Source organism: Vidua chalybeata, chromosome 5 (genome assembly GCF_026979565.1).
Source record: "Vidua chalybeata isolate OUT-0048 chromosome 5, bVidCha1 merged haplotype, whole genome shotgun sequence".
Taxonomy (NCBI): Eukaryota; Metazoa; Chordata; class Aves; order Passeriformes; family Viduidae; genus Vidua; species Vidua chalybeata.
This window is the reverse complement of record NC_071534.1, coordinates 66,491,990-66,512,765: the sequence shown is the minus strand read 5'-3', so window position 1 is coordinate 66,512,765 and position 20,776 is coordinate 66,491,990. Positions and strand designations below refer to the sequence as shown.

Here is a 20,776-nt window from a genome sequence, read left to right as displayed (position 1 = left end):
TTCAGAAAAATAGTGCTACATATTCAATCATAGACCACTGATCTCTGCCAAGCATTTTTCCTCTTCAACAGAGAGCTTGCTAAGCAGTATGTGCTTGATGATGTTCTTGGATTTTGCTTTTCTTCCTTGACTTTAAAATTGTAGGGAATACAGAAATCATGCACATGTTAGCAACATGATGGAGTACACTGCTATTGAAAGGAACAGTTAACCACTATGGGATTTTATGGATCACTGTGTACAGCCCTTGATCCCAAGCATAATAAAAAAAATGACCTGCATCCTGATTAGTCAGCTATCATAATTCAGAATAAAAATGCTTCCATTAACGTAATTATAATTAACTGATCTTTGGAAGGAGTTCTTTTTCATGAAGCATATTGCCAGGAGGTAACATATTTACAGCACAAATGATGCTGCAGAAGGATGGCTCAGTGAGTATTTGTCAAAGGTATTTGACAGGGGGTGGGGAAGATCAGAATTTAATTCTGAGGAAGACTTAATATTTTCTCTTTCACTCTCTTCTTCTAATCTGTAATGTTTATATATTCACAGCATTCTGTCTAGGCTATTAAAAAACCATCAAGAACCCTCGGGGTTTTCCCAGGCAGCATTGCAGCTATCCAAAAAGTGCCTGCTTGTTATGTCCTCGTTCACAGAAAGATGTACAAGCTACTAACAGAGAAAAACCCAACTCACTGCAATGGCTCGAGGGCTTTCCTTCATAGGAATAACAGCCCTGCACACATCAGAGTTGAGATGCAAAGTTACTGTCACTGTTCTTTTTCAAACAAATCTCTTATCAAACTGAACTGTCCAGAATTCAGATATTCTGCGTATTGATTACTCCCAACATCTCTGCAGAAACCTCTGCAGGTCTGACTTCATCATCCTCCCGTGTTCCCCACAGCCAGAACTGTGTCCTTTTCCCTACCTCCACATATGGTTAAGATGCCAAGCTTTCAGGCCTGACACCCCAGGGAATGGAGAGCCCATAACAAAGTGGCCAGGAAAGTCCTAGCCCAGGGCAGTTCTGTCACTAATGTTTCAATGGAAGCAGGATCAAGCCTTAAGTCTTCTAAGAAAGCAAATAAATACACAAAAAACTTTTGGTGACGCTCGTTCTGCAATAGAGCAAAGTCTGCCATTAGAGGCAGGAGAAGGGGATTTACAAGGGAGCAGGGTGCATTTGCTCTTTGGACCCTCCTCTCTAGGCTGTAACACCCAGCAGGTGTTTCAGCACCCTACGAGTCAGCAGGGCTCTGGGCAGGGCTGTCCCAGCAGGGCTGTCTGGAACAGGGGCTGTAAAAACTCCAGCGCCATCAAAAGTGAGGGCACCTGCTCTTAATGACCCATTGGAATGTTTGCTTTAAAAGCTGCAGTTTCAGGAACCACACATGGCACAACTGCTTCAACTGCTTCATCGTCCCTCCCATCTTAGCAAAGAGGCTCAGAAAATGAAGATGATTTTCCCATCAAGAACCACTCTCTCATATGCAGGATAAAAGTTTTCAAGAACAGATTGAAGAATTAAGGAAATACAAGTCAAGCATTAGGGGAAGGATTTTTTAAACATCAAATAAAAGGAAGAGTATATTATAAAAACATTTGTATAGTCCCTTCACAAAAAAAAAAAAAACAAACTGTTTATTTACTGCAAAAACAATGAATTCAGATAAAGTCTACCCAGCAGCTAAGGCAAATACCTTAACTATCCCCACTATCCTCAGAAACATTTTGTTTTATGATACTCCTGTTGTTTCCTGTCTTCAAATTATTATTTCGAAACAATTAGGCATTGAGCTCTAAAACAATATATCATAAAACAAATTATTATTAGCTGCCATGAAGTAGGTTATCTATTGTTTCTCACTAATATTTTGAATTAATTTCCCAATCTCTGAACTGAAGCCTACAGTTTTTACTAAATTTTCAATAATCTGTCATAGTTGGATGAGAATTCTAGAGTTCCAATCAATAACTAACTAACCCATAAATCTCTGAAACTTTAAATTCTTAATCTTCATTATTTTTTACAGATCACTCTTTGAAGCATGAAAGAGGCAAAAAGAAGAAAACCTAATGCTCTCAAGAATTCCTATGTGAAATTCTGATAGCCTTTCTTGAAAAAAATGTCTGCACCAGTGACACAACTCCATTTATTATTCAGGAGGTAATTTTTCAAAAGTGACTGCTTTTGGCTACGCATTTTTCAAAGCATTCAAAAAAATAAATAAACATCCTCACAGTCTTCTCAATGGTCCTTCAGAGTCAGTAAATGCTTAATCCAATGGAATTTGCATCCACTTAGGAGTATTTTTTTCTTCATTTCTAGCAGGTTTGCTACCAATTTTAAAGCATCAAACTATGGCTGCAGATCTAGGAGCCTTATTTAGAAGGCATCTTCTTGGGAAGAGAAAGTAGCTTGATCTAAAGGCTGGAAAAGTAATAATTTCAAGAGAAAGCTATTTTTTTAAAGTCTGTTTTTCTTTACACTTTAAACATACTAAAAAGCTGTTCATTAAACTCAGGTGATGGAAAACTTCAATAAATGGTCAATGAAAGTAATTCTACCCATTCCAGGAAAAAACCCTCTAACCCAAAACAGAAAAAGAAATGCTGTAACTGGGAAAAAAGGGCCACATTCTGCAGAGCTTACAGCACACAGAAAAGGAAAACTACACATTCCATGATCCCATCCCTGCTCAGTGCTCTCACTGTCACCCTTCTTGCACAGTTTTCACCCCCTCAGCTCTTGCTACAACACATTCTGCATGTGGCTCTAGACTGTAACAAGACAGACAGTGAGTCTCCCAGAGAGCCACGACGAAGCCAAGGGAACTGCCTGTGTAGATCACTTTTATCACCCTGATAACAGATACCAGACACTAATGGAGATCAGTATCGGAAGTTTGTGCTCATGAAGTCTTGATGCACTCTTCCAAAAAAAAAAAAAAAAAAGTTACAAAAAGGAAAAAAGCATGTGTAGATGTACAATTTATTTTTTCTTCCCAATAAATGTGTTTTATACCTGTCACCTCCATAACCAAAGGGTACTGCTGCTTCTTTTCTCCTATATTTTCTGTAGAACTGTAGTTTAGACATACAAGTGCATCTACACTGCGCCATTTAGCAACAGTTCAAAGGGTTCCAAAAGCTCTTAGATATTTAACCCATAAAGACCTGGCAAAAGGAATAGCTCAAGCTGCAGTGCAGAATTCCTTAGATACAGAGGTACTCACATCTTTTGGGTCTATGTGATTAGGACTGTGTTAAGCAAGCTACAAAGCATTATGAAAATGAGTAAGAATAGAATCACGGATTCTTATCGTGAATCAGCAAATTAACTCAATTTCTTTCTCCTCACACACATTATGCCCTTCAAAGGCCAAATGGTCACTTTATAAGGCTCAAGAAATTATCAAGAAAGCAACAACAAAGCAAATGGAATTCCACCACCACTCTCCAGCCCCCAAAAAAAGGTTGTCTCTAATCAGTCCATTTTAAATTATTGATAAAATAATGTTTGGTGGGTTTTTTTTTTTTAAACAGGAGGAAGAAAGAGCACGGTAGTACAAGATCTCATCTCAGTGAATGCACACACCCCACGGATTTCTCAGTCTTCCTCTTATTAGATGGCAAGTTTTCATATAGCTTTAGCTGCAAATGAAGATTTTTCTGAGAAGAAAAAAGTTCCATACTAAAAGTCTCATAAAGAAATCAGACATTAATGAAGTTGCAATTACAATAACAAAAACTATTTAAAATATATTGCCTAATAATATGCAGCATTTCAAACAGAATATGCAGCAATTTTACACTGCCTGGATTTGGGTCATGGCTGTAGTGCTAATCAACAAATTTATCTTAAGCTAAAGGATATCATTAAATGTTCTATCAAACCTAAGCACACAGAAAGAAGCCACATAGTCATTAAAGACTTTTTTTGGTTTTGCTATATTAAACACAAATCAAAACTATTACTATCTTACATGTGCAAATACTGAAGTCAAAGTACATTCATTAGTTTAATCAGGCATAGACTGATAAAAGTGAATGTGTGTTCAACTCAAAGACAGAAGAAAAATAAAAACTTTGCTTTTAATTTAAACCCTTACTTGGTTTTCTTTTGAAGAGGATATGAATGAGACTAATAATCTTGTACCTCCCTGAGGCAAAGAAAAACTAGAAAATTCTATGCAGTGCTATTTGTTAGCATGATTAAATCCTTCACTGCATGTACATTTTTAGGCTGATATTTAATCCACGTAATAAAATGCAGCTGTAGAGAGGCACCAGGAAGAACATCAAACCTTGTTAGTCCACTGCAAAATACACACTACTTCTATTAAGCCCATGTATTTGCAGCCATAGTTTGCGCAGCAAACAGTACACAGTGTGGCTTTCTGTCTCTGCAAGAAAAATCAAAACTTTCAAAATACTCTATAATAGGCTAACCTAACGCTTAAGGTGGCATCTAATCCTAAAAAATGCAACCTACCTTAGTAAAGAGAGAGACACATTCAAAGGAAGAACAAATTCAACATTTCAAAAGTGGCCAATGGAAATGAACCCAAAGGTCACACAGAGCAGAAGGGAACTACCCTCCTTTAAAAGGAAGTGTACATGGATCTGTTTGCTTCCTGCACTTGTGTTATAATGGGACACACCATTACCTGTCAATTTCAGATTTCTGCCTCCTGCTCTCCTTCTATGTTCACTCTGAATGCAGTCTTTCAAAGCAGATTTTAACTAATGTGCTTTAAAAATCCAAGCTTGAATGTGACAATCATGTTAACTATGACTACTTACATGCTCCCACTGTTGAACAGTGCTCCTATTCCCTCATCAGTGAAAAAATGGTGGAAACACTTGAGCATCTGAGACTTCTTTAGTCAGCTTCACCTTAAGACAATCAATTTATCCAAATGAAAAATGCCTTACCTACTTATTCCATGAACAAGAACACAGGGACCTACTAACACAGCCTCAGTTTTGGCAGATGGGAAACTGTATTTACTGTTCTCTGTGCTCTCTGCAGCTGTAGAGAATTTAATATCATGCCAAGTTTCAGCCAACAACTGCCATGGTCCAGACAAGAAGGGTCATCACTCCACCCAGTATTACATTCAGGCACTGCAACCCAGCATTTGAACTGCCACAGGCATTACACCAGTGCTAGAGGAACAGAAGTGCATCATCCCCCCTTGTAGTGGATTTATCCTTGTTCAATTTCACTGAATAACATCCAGGTAACCTGGCCTCGTTATATCATCCTGTAAGTCCACTGAATATACAGTGTTAAACAAAACACAAATTGTGTTAGTTCTTCTAAATGGATGTTCCACTTAATGACTGATTGCATTAAGAAGAGGAAAAAAAAACCACTCAAGAGCCTTACAGTGAGTTTCACATAAATATTATTTCTTTTAGTTTGTTTTAATGCACAAGGAATAAATAAATACTGAAATGTCACTAAAAGTGACTCATTAGCCTTCGCTCTAAAAAGAAAACTTTCCTACCACATACTTAGAGCAGAACATACAAATGTTTTGTCATTGCTTCTGATATAGAAAAGGAAGGTGGGGGACAGGGAAGGAAGTGAGGAGGAAATAAAAAGCAAAATTGACACTTTTCAATTTGTACCTCCTTTTTACAGCAAGCAACAGACTAATTTTTTTCTCTCCTGTTCTCCAAGACCATTACATCCTTCAAACACTCTTACAGTAATTTGATGTAACTGGGGAAGAGAGGAAGCTAAAAGCTTGTCTAGTTTTTGCAGCCAGATATAAAATAATATGAGCTGTAACTGCACTGAAGCTCCCACGGCAAACAGGGTCTGCAGAGCAGCCTGACCACAAGCATGGCTGTAGCATAGCATCACTCCAAAAACTTGGAGCTGCAGCCCACAAGTGTCACCTCCAAAGCTAAATTTGGGGGAGAGCAGGAAATGAAGGTTATGCCATTGTACTGTTTGTACAACTCGGACACAGTAGCACCACAAAATAAAACTCCTTACATAATGCTGTATAAAATTCTACTATTAAAAAAAAAAACAAAAGAGCGAGAGAATAAAAAAGCTTTCTATTGAATGCAACAGAACATTCTGGTGAGAGACTTACTTCCCTATGTCCCTAAAACTTCTGGCAAGTCAGTCTGACTGGTGCTCAAAAGAGCTCTGAGTAAGGCTTTCAGCACTCCACCACAGAATTAGGCAGGTTTTCAAAGAGCTTTTCAAGGCTAAAACAGAAAGACTGTATTCAAGAATCCTCTCCTATGGCAAACCAAACTGCTTTATTAAAACAAAGTGCCCTTATACATTAGTGATCTGTTAGATTATTGACTGCCCTGGCCAAAAGCACTCAGGTTCTACAGCATGTTGGTATGCCTTCTATTCTGGATAGCATTATGTTACACAAAATAAAACTGAGGAAAAAAAAGGAAGAGAAGAAGAAAACAACTCCTCATACCAGCTTCTCAAACCAGAAGAACTTGGGAGTTCTACACAGATTTGTGCTTGCTTCGGAAATTTTGAGCAGGATAGGAACAAAAGCCTTGAAAAAATTCCAGTGTTATCTCACCAGTCTCCGACATAATTTTAGGAATTAAAATACCTTAATTATAGGGGAGAGGGTCCTTTGCAATGAGAGCTTAAACAAGCCTCATAATCAGCTGTTTGATAGGGTATCACCTAAGTGCAGCTACTTTGTTACCACAAACATCTGCAACCATCCTTGTAAATACTGAAAGGATAACAGGCTGGATAGTTTAAGAAAAGATCTTAAATTTAAACAACTATGGAGCCAATAATCTCACTGACATTACTTACATAACCCCACTTCTGGCAACAACCCCAAATATTTTCCAACTGTGTTACAAATCAAAGAAGTTGCTTCCTATCAGTAGCTGAGTAAAGCATGTCAAAATAGTTTTTCTTGAAACATAGTTAATTTAGCTTAAAAAAACCACACATCTTTTAAATCAGGTGCTTTGTTTCTTGAATATGAACATGAATAACAACATAAAATAAGACTGCAGCTCAATTATTTTTCATGTCTGTGATAAAGCTACACCACTAAGTAGCCATACTTCACTTTTCCTACACAGTGCTGCATATTATTCAATCATTTGTATGGAAAGTGAGAATCAACATGACTCACGACAGGCAAGGAAAGTTCTGTGAACACCTCATTTAACACTGCTGTTGGGAAAGTTCTTCTTTAGTCCATTTCTAATCCTTCATCCCATTCAGCTGTTTTGTGAATTCTTTGAATCAACAGGAAATAACACCACCATTAGGGAGCTTAAAACTGCAGCCTCAAAGTCCTCCTACAGAAACTGCAACATTGTTCTGTGATTACGCAGTGCCTTATGCAGAGAAGGCGGTGCCCACCCAAACATCTACATTTGTACCTGTTGCTTTTCATCTGTATTTTAGTTGGGAATTTCTGCATCCTTCCCCCTTTGGAATGTACTTGAATACCACCCTCAACTTATCACAGGATGAAGAGGATCCCAGAAATATGAATTGCTTACATAGTGGCAGATACTTGATACTCACTCCAGAGAACAAGGTTACAGTGTTCTTGTGCTACTCACTCCTTCTGCTGCAGGAGCACCAAAGACCCACGATAAAGGCATCATTGTGCAATGTTCTATATAAAGGAGCACAGAGAGAGGCCCAAAGACTAAGATTTAAATTAAAAACTATGTAATGGGAGAATATTATCATGCCAAAAGCATGTACTCCTGTGTATGCCAATTAGTCATAATAAATCAGCACTCCTTACTGGCCATCAATAAAAACAGAGGCAGACAAATGTTAAAAAATTATTCTCCTTTATTTATAAACACATAAATAGAAGAATTCTACTATCTCTAATGTAGGTATATAATTTCACATTGTAAAGAAAAATAATTATATAAAATATATATCACAAATAAAACATGTAATTAATGTTTAAATATACATAAATTACTATCACAACCATCTTTTAGCATCCTTGTTGTTTCAGAGACACACACAACTAGAGTATCATAAAGTAAATAATTTGTAAATAATCCAACCTTAATTCCCAGTACAGACGTGGCAGAATAAACGTGAAGTGCAAGTGCCTAAAAAGGACACATTTGGGGAACAGTGTGTTTCTACAAAAACACTGGAACTCCAACAACATAAATGATGATAATTTTCCTGCCACAGCTCTCCTGTCAGCTCAAACCTAACAATAGTTGCCTGCCAGTGCCAACATTTTGATTTACAAATAGAAATTATATCTCTTTAAAAGTAGGTGTCACGTTGCACTAATTTATTTAGAGAAGCCCCATCAACCAGCCAGGAAAAAGCCCACATGGAAGAAGATATATCTGAAGTTCCCTTTACGGAAAAATAAATATAAAAATAAATGTAACACCTTTTAAAAAATGTTCAGTCAATGTACCCGAAATGTATGAAAAGAGTTTTATAAATTTAATTTTACTATACATTAATTAATTTAAATCAAACAGTAAATATTTTACAATACCTCTTTGTTAGCAAAGCCCTACAAATGTGACATTACTGAACTTGAACCTACCACCTGCAAACACAGCTTCTGGATGTGATTAATACATTTTAACTGCAACCTCCTGCAAAGATGCAGCTTCATTTCAGACTATGGAGATTGAAGACTTACTTTGTTCAAGTAAATACGTGACAAAATAAAAGTCAAAAACTGTTTATCTGCCTGTTTGACCTAAAAATAAATTTTAAGTGCAAGGGAAGCAACGACTCACCAGCTGTAAATATCCTAAAAGGTGATCAAAAATAAAGTATGGATTATGAAAACAAATTTTAAAAATAATTTTAATCTGTTTAAATATAGACAAATTTCAAAAAGCTTCCATTTGTGTTCTGATTTATTTCAATAGCTATACTATGAGAAAAAAAAATCCACAAGGTCTGAGAAGCTGCATTATTACGTCAACTGAATAAATAAAAATCCAATATAATAAAATGCAAATATTAAAACAACAAGTTCGTTTCTACTACCATTTCCTGCATTTCCCCCATGTGATACATCAGTTTTGTGCGAAGTATTTGGGTTCATATTTTATTGCTACTCATGCACCCTGTGTATTTAGAGGAGCAGTTTAATTACAGTATTGGTGAGAAACTGGGTCATCCAAGATCTGATTAGCCCTCTGGAGATGCCTCTCCTTGCTCAGCATAGAGGAAGCCCAAGATTACCACATTCCTGAACAACTTAAGCTACAGTTCCATGCACACTTCCAGCAAGGCAAAACCAGCATTTACCAGAATCTCACCCACAGATCATCGATCCCCACCCCTGCAGGGCAGCAGTGCATCCATGGATGGCAGCTACCTAGGCAAGAGCTCAGGGAGCCCCCTCAATTCCAGTCAGCCCCATGAATGCTCCTGTAACAAGGAAGAATGCAGGAATTCAGGCAGGCAAAGGACACTGGCCCATTTCTGGCATGGGCAACATTTTAAAGCGGTCACAAAATTTTAAGACCCTGAGTTCAGCCTTGGCTCCTGCAGCCCATGCCTTTCTAATGAAACTTCATTCAAAACTTCCTTGTTGAGACCACACAGGTTTCTGCAACTCATTAATTCTGATCTCTGAATCTGTATTTTCAGTTAGAAAATTATCTCCAGCCCAGTTGCTCACAGTATCACCAGGTACAAGCTGCACTATGAAGAGGAGATAGAGCAGCAAGTAGCAGTACCCCCCCAAAAAAAGGGACCTGAAAAGTTAAGACAACACAGAAGAGCAACAGTGAAGCAAGACCGAGTGACAAGTTCTCCTACTACAAGATTCCAGAGCCAAACAATAACATGTCTTTTTCATGCTTCAGCACCTCACTACAAAAAAGTTAATAGTGTACTACTACTGATGCAAATTCTCATGTGTCTCTACAGCTACAGTGGAGAATTCCTTTGACAGCTTCAATAAAAGAGGAGGAAAAATTAAATAAACACTGATATTATCAATGAAGCAATTTTTAGGGGGTCACTAATATACAGGAGTATACTATTTAAGAGTCTTGTGGGTTTCCTTCTTTTTCACATAGCTGAGTTGCTGGGGGGTTACAATTATTTAATTCTTAAATTTTTTTACAAACCTTTCACAAGTCTTCAAAGCCATCTTTTGCAAATCTGCATTATGGCTCTTTGTCCTCTGTATCCAATAATTCTCTATTACTCAGAGCTTACGTTTTTCATAGAGAATTACTATTTCAAGTTTCAGGAAATATAACCCAGGAGACAGAATAGGTTCTTCTCTATTTCTCAAGTCACAGTATTTATGAAGATTAGAAGATAACTGTGCTGTGAAATCACAACAATTGTGAAAACACTTCACTAACTGTAGGTTGAAATTTGCATTTTATGACTAGGCTTTCAGGGTTCATAGTTTAAAACTAAAACAAAAACCCAGCATGTAACATAATAATTTGACATCCTTTAACTATTCATTATTCTATATTGTTAAAGTATTTTAGTTTATTTGTAAGCTTTCCTTCCCCAGCATGCAGTTGTCTCAGTGAATCAGAACCTAGACTTCTTCCTTTCTTTCATTCAATCTCAGCTCATTGCAAAGAAGTGATGATTACAAAGCCTCTTCCACCAAATCACTCAGTTTTTAAATTATTTGCAACACTTTACCCACACTACATAAAATGCACAGCCACCTACACTTCAGGTAAAACAGACAAAAAGCCCCAGTATTTCATTTATGAACGATTTGACTTGGTCCTCAGTTCACTATAGATTCATTCTGACACACCAGGAGGGGAGACTGGGAGGTGAGGGGGGGAAATGAGCCTTAACTCACACACTTTCCTTAGAACAAGGAGCTCTAGAGATGCCCAGAACAAGCACAGAAATAATAATGTGTAGAATGGTTTGGGTTGGAAGTGACCTTAAGATCATCCAGTTCCTATGCCCTGCCATGGACAAGGGACACCTTCCACTTGACCAGGCTGCTCCAAGCCCCATCCAACCTGGCCTAGAGGGACTCACTACAGCACTGCATCTCCATCTGGCTGACCTAAAATGTTAAGGCTGACCTTAACATTTGCTTTAGTTCCTAAGTTCATTGTTCATGAACAGGGAAACTGACAGCCAAAACTATTTTTTTACATACACTATGAGAATACAGAAGAAAAGAAACAAAATCTATGTTTTCAGAAATCCCAAAACCACAAGGTTCCTCTGTGAACACAGACTAGAAAGCCAGAGCTGTAATGAGAGGTCAATGTAATGTAACCAACCATCAAACAGAAGCAGCCTTTAATCACACCACCATTGTGAGCTTGATTTGAACTGGTGAGGCAAAAACTGCCCCCATCATTACCAGGCCACACCAACCATCTGCAGAATGCAAGATCACACTGCACAGCATCTCTCAAAATGTGTTCTCTCACACAAAATGTGTTCCTACCCTCAGTCAAACAGAAAGAAAACTTGAATTGATGGGAGTGAAGCACAAAGAAACAGGTGACCTTCCCAACTGCATGCAGCATTAAGTTTTTAGTGTGTTAGAAATAAAACTAGAAGCAGAAAGACAAAGTCAGGAAAGAAATATTCCGTATTATAAATTGGCACTGCATCTTATACATTTAAGGGGGAAAAAATGAAGATGTCAGCAGCCTGTTACAATAGCGTGCACTAACCTTAAGTTTCACTGCATCAGCTCAAATAATTTCATTGTACTGACCCTTCCTCAAGGGAGAAAAGAACAGGAAAATCCCCAAAAATACAGAGCAGAGTTTATAACATTAAGAATTTATCATGATGCTACACATTTTCTGGCCACTAAGTATCTGGAGAAAATGTAGATTAAATCAACTCTGTGGTGGGACATTCTAGGCAGTTTGCATCCACCAAGATTTCTCTGACAAGTTATCTTTAAATATAAAACAAATCAATAATCAATTTAGCTACACTTGGTACTATTACAAACCCTTTAAGGATCTGACCTCAGTGTCCTATAAGGCATACAATGGAAAAGCACAATTTCAAATACAAATGTGTCTTACCCTTATTATGAAAACAGACATTTACAAAGCTATTCCACAGAAATAAAAGCCTTAACAGGGACTCCCTCAGTTTTAACAGATTTCTTTGTGTTGTCCAACAACAAACTACCACCATGAATGGTGAACTCTGCAATTCTGTCAGTGCTCTTCCCCAATACAGGGAAAGATCTAGTACAACAGGATCCAAAGCAGGCACTTACACGCCTGGTAACTATTAAAAAAGTTAAACAAAAAAAGCAGTTCTCTCATTCACTTTCAAAACTGATCATTGGCTTAAAAATAAGCACGTGTGTGCTTCATAACTACCAGGACATTAACAGATTTACTTCTACAAGACATTTAAATAAAATAATAAAGCTTTGTGTGACAAATTTTATATGGTAAACAAGAAATCTAATACAGTAAAAATTACTTAAGCTAGTGAATAAAGTTGGCAAAAACAAAACAAATAGATACGATCTGTCTGAAAAGAAATTTAGGACAGGTAGTAGAAAAAGGATTTAATCATTTTAGGACTCAGCATCTAGCACAGCCCTTCACAAAGATGAAGTGCCACAAAATGGCAATATATACTGAATTAAGTACAACACAAAAAAATCAGCAAGCTTCAATCATGTAGCCTGCACATAATAGCATTCTGGAGTTTTTAGTGGCCCTCTGAAGGCTGAGATTACCTCATTTTAGAAAGATTTTTCGTTTGAATGACACTAGGTGATGCACAATTTAGGAATGCTAGAGACTCCCAGCATTTTTAATACATCTAGCTATTCTAGATGCCCACAGATTTTGTGAATGAGCCCACATAAACAGAACTATGCAAACAAATACAGCTTCATAAGATATGGTACTTACCTTATTGGCTGAGAAATTTAGAAAAGAGGAGCATAAAACTAAGGACTGTGCTTATAGTTCAAGTTTCTCTCAAGCAAATCATAAACTAAGAAATTCAACATCAGCCAAATATAAAACATCTAATCTTCTCTAAACCATACTTTTAAAGAGTGGCACTTTGTGTTGTGCCCTTGAAGGCCATCACAGCACAGGCTTCAGAATCCACTCTACCACAAGAATGTGGCATCCTGCACTGAAGAACACCATTACTGATGTACCACAAAAAGTACTGCCAAAATGTTGTCTTGCATTTGAATAAGGGTCTTCATTCTTCCTAATGAACAGCTGAACCCTCCAGCCTGGAATCAGCTCAAAATCTGACCAAAACCAAGGGTGTTTTGCTCTAGCACTGTCTGTGTGTGCTGTACCCAAACCAACATCACCACAGCAGCACCCTGGAAGTCACACTTAACACAGCAGCTGTTGAGTCAGTTATTTGTTATGTGTAAGACTGCACATAAAGCAATGAGAAGCTCTATAAATGAAGAGTCACATACAGTGTATGACAAATCAGGATGTTTGAACAACTGCCTGGAAAACTGTTCTCTATGCAATACAGCAAATATTTTAAACATCAGAAAGTAAACAAGTGTGAATAGCAATATGAAAGAAAATAGAAATAAATCTGTATAAAGACTAAAATAGTTCCATCTACACCAGCATGAACCCAATAGCTCAGAAACTCCTTCAAGCCTTTTTTTGTGTAATTTTTCCTCTGCTACATTTAGCAAGCATTTCATAATTTTTCATAATTTTTTTAATTTCCAGATGTCAAGAACAACCATTTTCATTTAGTTTGACAAGAAATTTAACCAACAATTTTCTTTACTCATTTCCTCCCAGAAACTCAAATGGTCTTATTTTACTAACAAAGGATATAATTATCCTATGAACAAGATGCTTTTCCTTCAGCATGTTCAGTACAGTTGTGTTGAAGCTGAGCTACATTACAAATATAGTTCCTGTGTAAATGAAGTTTTATCCTTATTTCTACATGAGACAAGACCAAGTAACATTGCTGACAAAAGCTGCGTGAAGAAGTCTCACATCTGCAAAACTTATGAGACCTTCAAATACTCAAAGGAGTTCACTAAAAAGAGGTTATCTTACCCATCAGATACAACCTGAAGCAAAATTTCTGGTGTCTTTCATCTGGTTTTTTCCACCATAACAGACATTAAGTCACAGTTTTCTGTGGCTCAGATCATTCCAATACGTGCCAGAATTCCTCTGGGATCAAACCTCTATACTGGAATTTGACAAACTTATTTATTTTTTTCCTATAAAATGAAGTCCATTGATTTTATTTTGGATTTTTATCCGTTATTTTAATTTACTAGGCAGTCACAAATTTTGGAATTCTTAGTAAACCCAAGGCATTTTTCCCTCAGAGTTATATGTTTTATTTATACTGAATAAAACAAACATCATCCTGTTACAAAACTCAACTTCTTGAAAATGAGACCAGACTTCTTGAAAATGAGTCCAGACTACAGAGAAGTCTTACAGAGCACACATTGATCGAAAACTTGCAGATTAAAAATGGCATCTGCCAAATCTCAGGTTTACTTGGTTATTTTTACAGGACCAAAGACACAAAATTCAGTATGCACATATTTTCAAGGAATAACCACCTCCCAAAACCTACTACAGAAGTACAGTTCTTCTAAACTACAACCTAAGGGTTTCTTTTTTTCTTAAAGAAAGAAATCTACTTACTCATGACTGGAAACTTCTTTGTATATAATCCAAGACAGGTCTTGAAGCAAGGTATTTTGTTGGAGAAGGTTTCTCAGAGGTATACATGTCCTGAAGTGGGAGGAAAATAAAAAAACAAGTAATTTTTTCAACTTCAAATCACTAGAATATATGTTTACATATAAACTGTCTTTCCTACTCTCTTTTCATCCTGTTTGTTTAAAAAAAAAAGGAAAACATATGTTTGTTATGACTGGGGAGGTTTACTGCTTATGGATGTATTGGCTGTTTATCGACTCAAAATGTGCACCTTCCTCTAACAATCACATTATAAACTTGTGTATGTACTTTGAAAAAAAAGTGCTGTAAAATATAACATTTGTTACCTCTTGGGAGCAGTTAAAAAGTTAAAAGTACAAGACTACAACATGGATATAGTAACTGAAAATTCCTAAGTAGTATTTTCCTTCAGCAACCTCAGCTGGCAAAACAATGCAGAAAAACCCCACTTTTTAAAACACAAAAAAATGCAATTAAGATTACTAAACAAGCACAGGTTGGCACCGACATCAAACATTTCCTTCTCGGAAACAAAACCTGAAAAAGTTATCATTTCTAGAAACCATAAACCTACAGTTCCATCAATTCCTCATCGATTTCAGAAAAGATACCCAAGTAGGGCAGATATGGATTCACTAACAGTAAGCCTGGCCCTCCCTGAAGCCAAATATAGAGGACTTAATCTCCAACAATGACAGCATAGCAAGTACATTTTGAAAAATTTATTATATAATCTCCCTCCTGCTGCTAAAAGCAAGTTTATCCAAGTCTGATAGAACAGTTAAATGAAAGAAACTTTACTCACAGCTGAGATGAAAAGAAGAAATTCAACATATCTACTAAACTATACAGAGTTTTCTTTTAATACCTGCACAAATGGAGACTATCTGTAAATTAAGGAATATTATGTGATATATTTCTTCTTTTCAAAACAAATTAGAACCTGCTGAACCTTACCACCTGTGCTAATCCAGCCTGGTATCTTGTGCTGACTCAGATTTCAAGTCTCAACTCTTCTGATCTCTTCATGCTCAAAAAAAACCCCAAAGTAAAATGCAAAAAGACATAAGAAAAGACTTAACTTTTCCTAAATTATGACTTCACGTAACATTTACAAATCTACAGCACTTAGCAAAGTAGTACAGGAACTACCACAGGACATCTCAAGAAGGTTTCTTTATCAACTGCTAAAACAATTAAAAAAAATAAAATAAACATCAAAGCCACACACACCACGAAAAAAAAGAAATCCAGCTGCCAAAAGGAAGCCTTTGGTAAAGCTGCAGATTGAAAATTACAACCAACTTTTTTTTCCACTGAAAAAGTAACACAGGGAAGAGACTCACTAGGGAAAGAAAGCAGCTGAAAAAATCCACACACAAACATTCTAAATAAGAAGAGATAAACACAAAGCCATGAGATGCTACATCAGTGATGAATAGTTTGAACTGCAGGGCCTGTCAACTTTCCATGAACGTCTGCTAAATCAAATATTTAAGCACACACAGCCCAATCAAAAATGAAGTGTCTGTTAAAACATATCATTAGAACTGCAGCCTTGTCAGCTTCCTCTTGATTACTGGTTTCAAAATTAGCAAATATAACTTCCATGACATTTAATTATTTACTGGGCTAATAACACCCATTATGTTAAGAACATCAAACGGATCAGATATCCCTCAAGCCAGGTCCAAAGCACTTTTGACCAGTTTCACACTACCTTGGAGCCCAAGTTCTTCTTGAATCTTATGCATAAACAACTGGAGGACCAGAGTCTCCTATTCAACTTGATTTTCCAAAGGCATTGTCTCACCTTAGTTTTGTAAATACGAACTAACAATACTTTGCCTCTGAGACAACGTGTTACATGACATTTTATTGCGTGTATGTACAGGAAAAGGCTGTTCATTAGGAAAAAACAAAACAGCAGCTCTGAAAACCACTTAAGGCTAATAATAGCTTAATTATGCAGCCTCGTCGCTTATAAAAATCTTGTCACGTAACACTGAGGAAATGAGATGGGGATGATACAGAAGCTCTGTTCTACCTAAACGTGTGAAAAGTGAATGCTCCAGTGCACCAGAGCGACCTGACCTCCGACTCCCAGCCACAAAGTGCTGCTCCAGGATTGCCTTCAGTGTCTAAATATTTTGTTTAGCTATTGCTAGCATCTGTTTAGCACACAATGCAGACTTTTGGTAAATTCAGCTGTTGTTCTCTGAAATAACACTACGTGTGTGTTTTATATAATTTCCCTTGTAAATAATTTTTATAAAAAAAGGCAAGTTTTGTCTTTCATCTGTGATTTTGAGTACAATAGCAAGCAGTATTGAAAGTCAACACTACCAAATAGCAGACAGTTTCTGTTTTCCATTGCATTGCAATAGCAACACCTTTACCTTGGGATGTGTGTTAGAAACTAAACTGTTTTCACTTTGCTTTCTCAGTCAACCTGATTTATTTCAATGCCTGCAGGGTTCTCTCCTGTACAGAAATACTACCAACTACTACAAAACAGAAAGACTATTATTTGTTCAGTGTCTTTCTGGAAGACACCATCTTGGAAAAACTTTTAATTCAAAACAGTGCCTGACACTCTTTCCGCTCTCCCTTGCAATCAACGAGGCTGTAATAAAAATAAAAAATAAAAAAACAAACCACCAACCCACCCACACATACCCTTGATCTTTGTCTTTTCGTCAAGAGCTAACCCTTGTATTCCACCTCATGTTTCCTCTATGACACACATCTACTCACAGTCTTGGGAGTATCACCTCCAGTAGCTGCGAAACTACAGGCATTTTAGATGAGATTTGACAGGAATAGCTGCAGTGAGTGAAGCTCTTTGCAACTTCAAATTCACACACACTTATAATACATTCAATTACCTGTTTCCATAGCTGGTGCCAGGTCTCTTTTTTACCCAATACTCTGTTTCAGGATAATTAGCAGGAGCCAGATTGCAAGCAAATTACAGCATATTGTACTTCTATGCAGTATGACCCTACCCAGAGAAGAGATTTTGCTTTAAGTTGGCAATTAAAGATTCTGGTCTAGCCTGTGTGTGTGTGTTACTGTAGTATCTGTTTAAGTTAGATACTAAGGAGTTAACATTAAGAATTTATACCCCTAGTTCCCAAGAACCAGGAATCACAGAAGCAGCATGCAACTGCCCTGCATAAACACACAAAGACAAAACAGTCTAAAGAGAGCCTGCCTTGCACAAATCAGTATTTTAGTGTCATTTACTGTCTTCTTTAAACCAAACATTATGGCCCCTCACAGAAAACAGACAGCTTTCAGAAGCACTATGTTTTAGATTTGCACAGATAGCTGGCTGGCAAAACATTAAGTCTGAAATTGGTGGTTTCTGTACTGTATAATCAGAGGGCAGAGGAACAGCTGGTTAAAAGGCAGTTCTACTAAATACTTATTTTACACTGCATCTCAGCTGAATTAACTTATAAGTTATAATCAGAAACAACAAAAGTTTAAAAAAAGTAAAACTAAGTCACTTCAGAGCATAGTTATTAAAAAGAACATAACAAAAATGCCTAATATAGCACCAAGCCTCTGAGCACCCCAGCTCAGTAAAATGCCCAAGACAGCACAAATGCACAATTCACGACCAAGTGCAATTGCGACTGTTTCAGAACCTACAAAGAATCACCGACTGGCCACAGATGAGGAAGCACATGGAAATACAAATGAAACAAGCCCAACGACACACCCTCCTTTGTTCATAGCAGGAATATTTACACTACAAAGCGTTGAGGCAAGTCGCCTTTAGTTTCAGGCACTGCTGATTGGCCGCTGCGTTTAATACACAAACGCCTGGTAGAGTTGGAGTTTCGACTGTCACACGGCAGCTCTAGATTGCAGGGCACGCAGCAAGCTAAAAAACCATAGAAAACAATTATTTAATATAGTTATCCTAACTGAAATGATCGTCCACAAGATACATTTGTTGTGAACAGGGCAGATGTGGATTTGTTTTCACTCCACTGTAATTCAGTGAAAGCTGAAAACCAGCTTCCCTCACAGCCAGTTTTCAGTGCAGCTGCCTCCTCCAAGAAGCAAACGGCACAAAGAAAGTTATTCTCGAGCATATGCGGGTGAACAACTGGTACAGGAGTTTGGAGACAGAGACTTTTAAGTCACTACTTGACTCTCGTTCAGCTGGCAGCTTCGGTGGCTTCGGTGGTTTTCTACAGGCAGCCATCCACGCCACAGAAAGAACCTGAAACACCTGACAATAACTGGCTCTTTGCTAGCAGTCCCAGGGGAGAATGAGGGCTGGGAGAGGGCCATGGAGACCCAGGACTGAGCACAGCCTGAGGGACGCCCTCTCTCCCAGCCCACTGCTGCCAGCCTGGCACTTTCCACCACATACCTGAAGTATTACAAAAATCAGAGGAGGGAGCAGGTACAGAGAGAGCAACGGTGCCAGAAAGTCACATTAAAGGGTTCAGCCATCGAAATCCTCCCTACTCCTGACTAGGGCGGCACTGTCGCCTCCCACATGGCCAGAAGAGGGGAGCCTCAAGGAGGCCCCAAGTGTCGGACCTACAGCCGCGACTCCCTCAAGCACACACCCACACACACAGGCCCCCCAGCCCCGCTCTGACTGCGGCCCCTCACGGCGCCACACCTCAATTCAACCTTACAACGGGACCAGGGGCATCTCCACAGGGCTTCCCCCGGGCTCCCCCAGCACTCCCGGCTCCGTCGCGTCCCGCCGCCCCCTCCCCAGCAGAAAGAGCAGGGAGCCTCCAAAAACACACACCCCTCCGCTGGGAATGGAACAGTCCGAACACCCCAGTACCCTGCGGGAGCCAGCTCCCGCCACTTCCACCTCTCCTGCCTCGCAGGGGGTGCGCCCCCCCCGGGGGAGGATGGTAGCGCCCGCCTCCCCTCAGCCGGGAGGAACCCGCCCGCTTCAATGGAGGGTCCGGCGCGGCACCTCCACACACACACGCGGCCCCCTCCCCTCACCCCCGCAATGGACGGGTCCAGCCCGCCATCCCGGGGCCGCACAATTGCCAGAGCAAAGTCCCAGCCTGTCCCTACCTTTGCTCGGCTTCCTCCTCTTCCCGGGGCCTCCCTCCGCCGCCTTCCCCAGCGGCGCGTCCGTGCTCGCTGCCCCGGGACCGGCAGCCTCCGACCAGGAAGTGCCCCGATGTGACACCGCCGCTATGGAAACCCTCCCCGCCCCCGCCCCTCCCACAGGGCTGACCCGCCGCGGCCGCCATCTTGGGCTCGGGACGAGGCGCCTGGCCGGGGCCGCCAGCTGCTGTGGGGAAAAAGGTGGGAAAAACACAAAACGGGGCCCGGTGCCCTCAGAAACTCCTTGGCTGTGCTGCATGAGCTGCCAAGGCTCTCAGTATGGACATCCATTCTTCTGTGTGCAGTTCTGGGCTTCTTAGTATGACACCATAAACATCGGGATAAATCAAACTCCCAAACTCTTTATTTTCTAGTATTGGGGAGTAGGCATTACTTTATTCCCAGCTGGAGTGCATAGCAGATAACTCCAGCCATATGCACTCCATTTCCAAAACTTTTCACTCACACGTTTTCAGCAAACAAATTATTGTTCATTGGTTCTAAATTGCATAATTCTCTTCCTTAATTACTGTTTTATTAGTTATTGGTTTCTTGCTTCTAGTGCTAATTAGTCCATGTTTTTCAGCCTTTTTATCAATTTTTCCCTGGCACAGTCTGCAGTGCATAGGCTGTAATGTCTGTTAGTCTCTTCTGGTTACTCCAGTATGTCTTTGGAGGGCCATAAATTTTTGATCCTTTGTGTCCAGCTTTCCTCTGTTCATTGAAGCTTATCAGGGTTAGTCTAGCAAAACTGAAAGTTTCAGTGATCTAACAATAAGTCTGTCAAAAGAAACTTAGCAGCATGCTAGCTAAAGTGGAAAATTACACTGCTTGAGACTAATACACTGCTTTTGATTGATTAAAACAATTCCTTGAAAAATAATTAGGAAAGTGATATAATTTCCAACAATTTCTCCATTTGGAAGTGATTTTAATTATTTCTTTTAAGATTATTTCCACTTAAATCACTGAATATTTG

General features: G+C 38.8%; 1 protein-coding gene across 2 annotated transcripts in view; it reads right to left on the bottom strand.

Annotated features, from left to right (window-relative positions):
- Positions 1 to 19,845, bottom strand: part of USP6NL (USP6 N-terminal like) — a 110,514-nt gene extending 90,669 nt beyond the window's left edge. The window contains exons 1-2 of one of the 2 annotated variants that reach the window (XM_053943812.1): positions 19,762 to 19,845; positions 14,653 to 14,742 (exon numbers count right to left, since the gene is read on the bottom strand). In XM_053943812.1, the coding sequence (XP_053799787.1) occupies positions 14,653 to 14,656 (4 nt within the window). In that variant the 5' untranslated portion in view covers positions 14,657 to 14,742; positions 19,762 to 19,845. Of the gene's footprint in view, positions 1 to 14,652; positions 14,743 to 19,342; positions 19,395 to 19,761 lie in introns of those variants that run through there. The other variant, XM_053943813.1, reaches the window with a different exon arrangement.
- Positions 19,846 to 20,776: the final 931 nt, after the last annotated feature.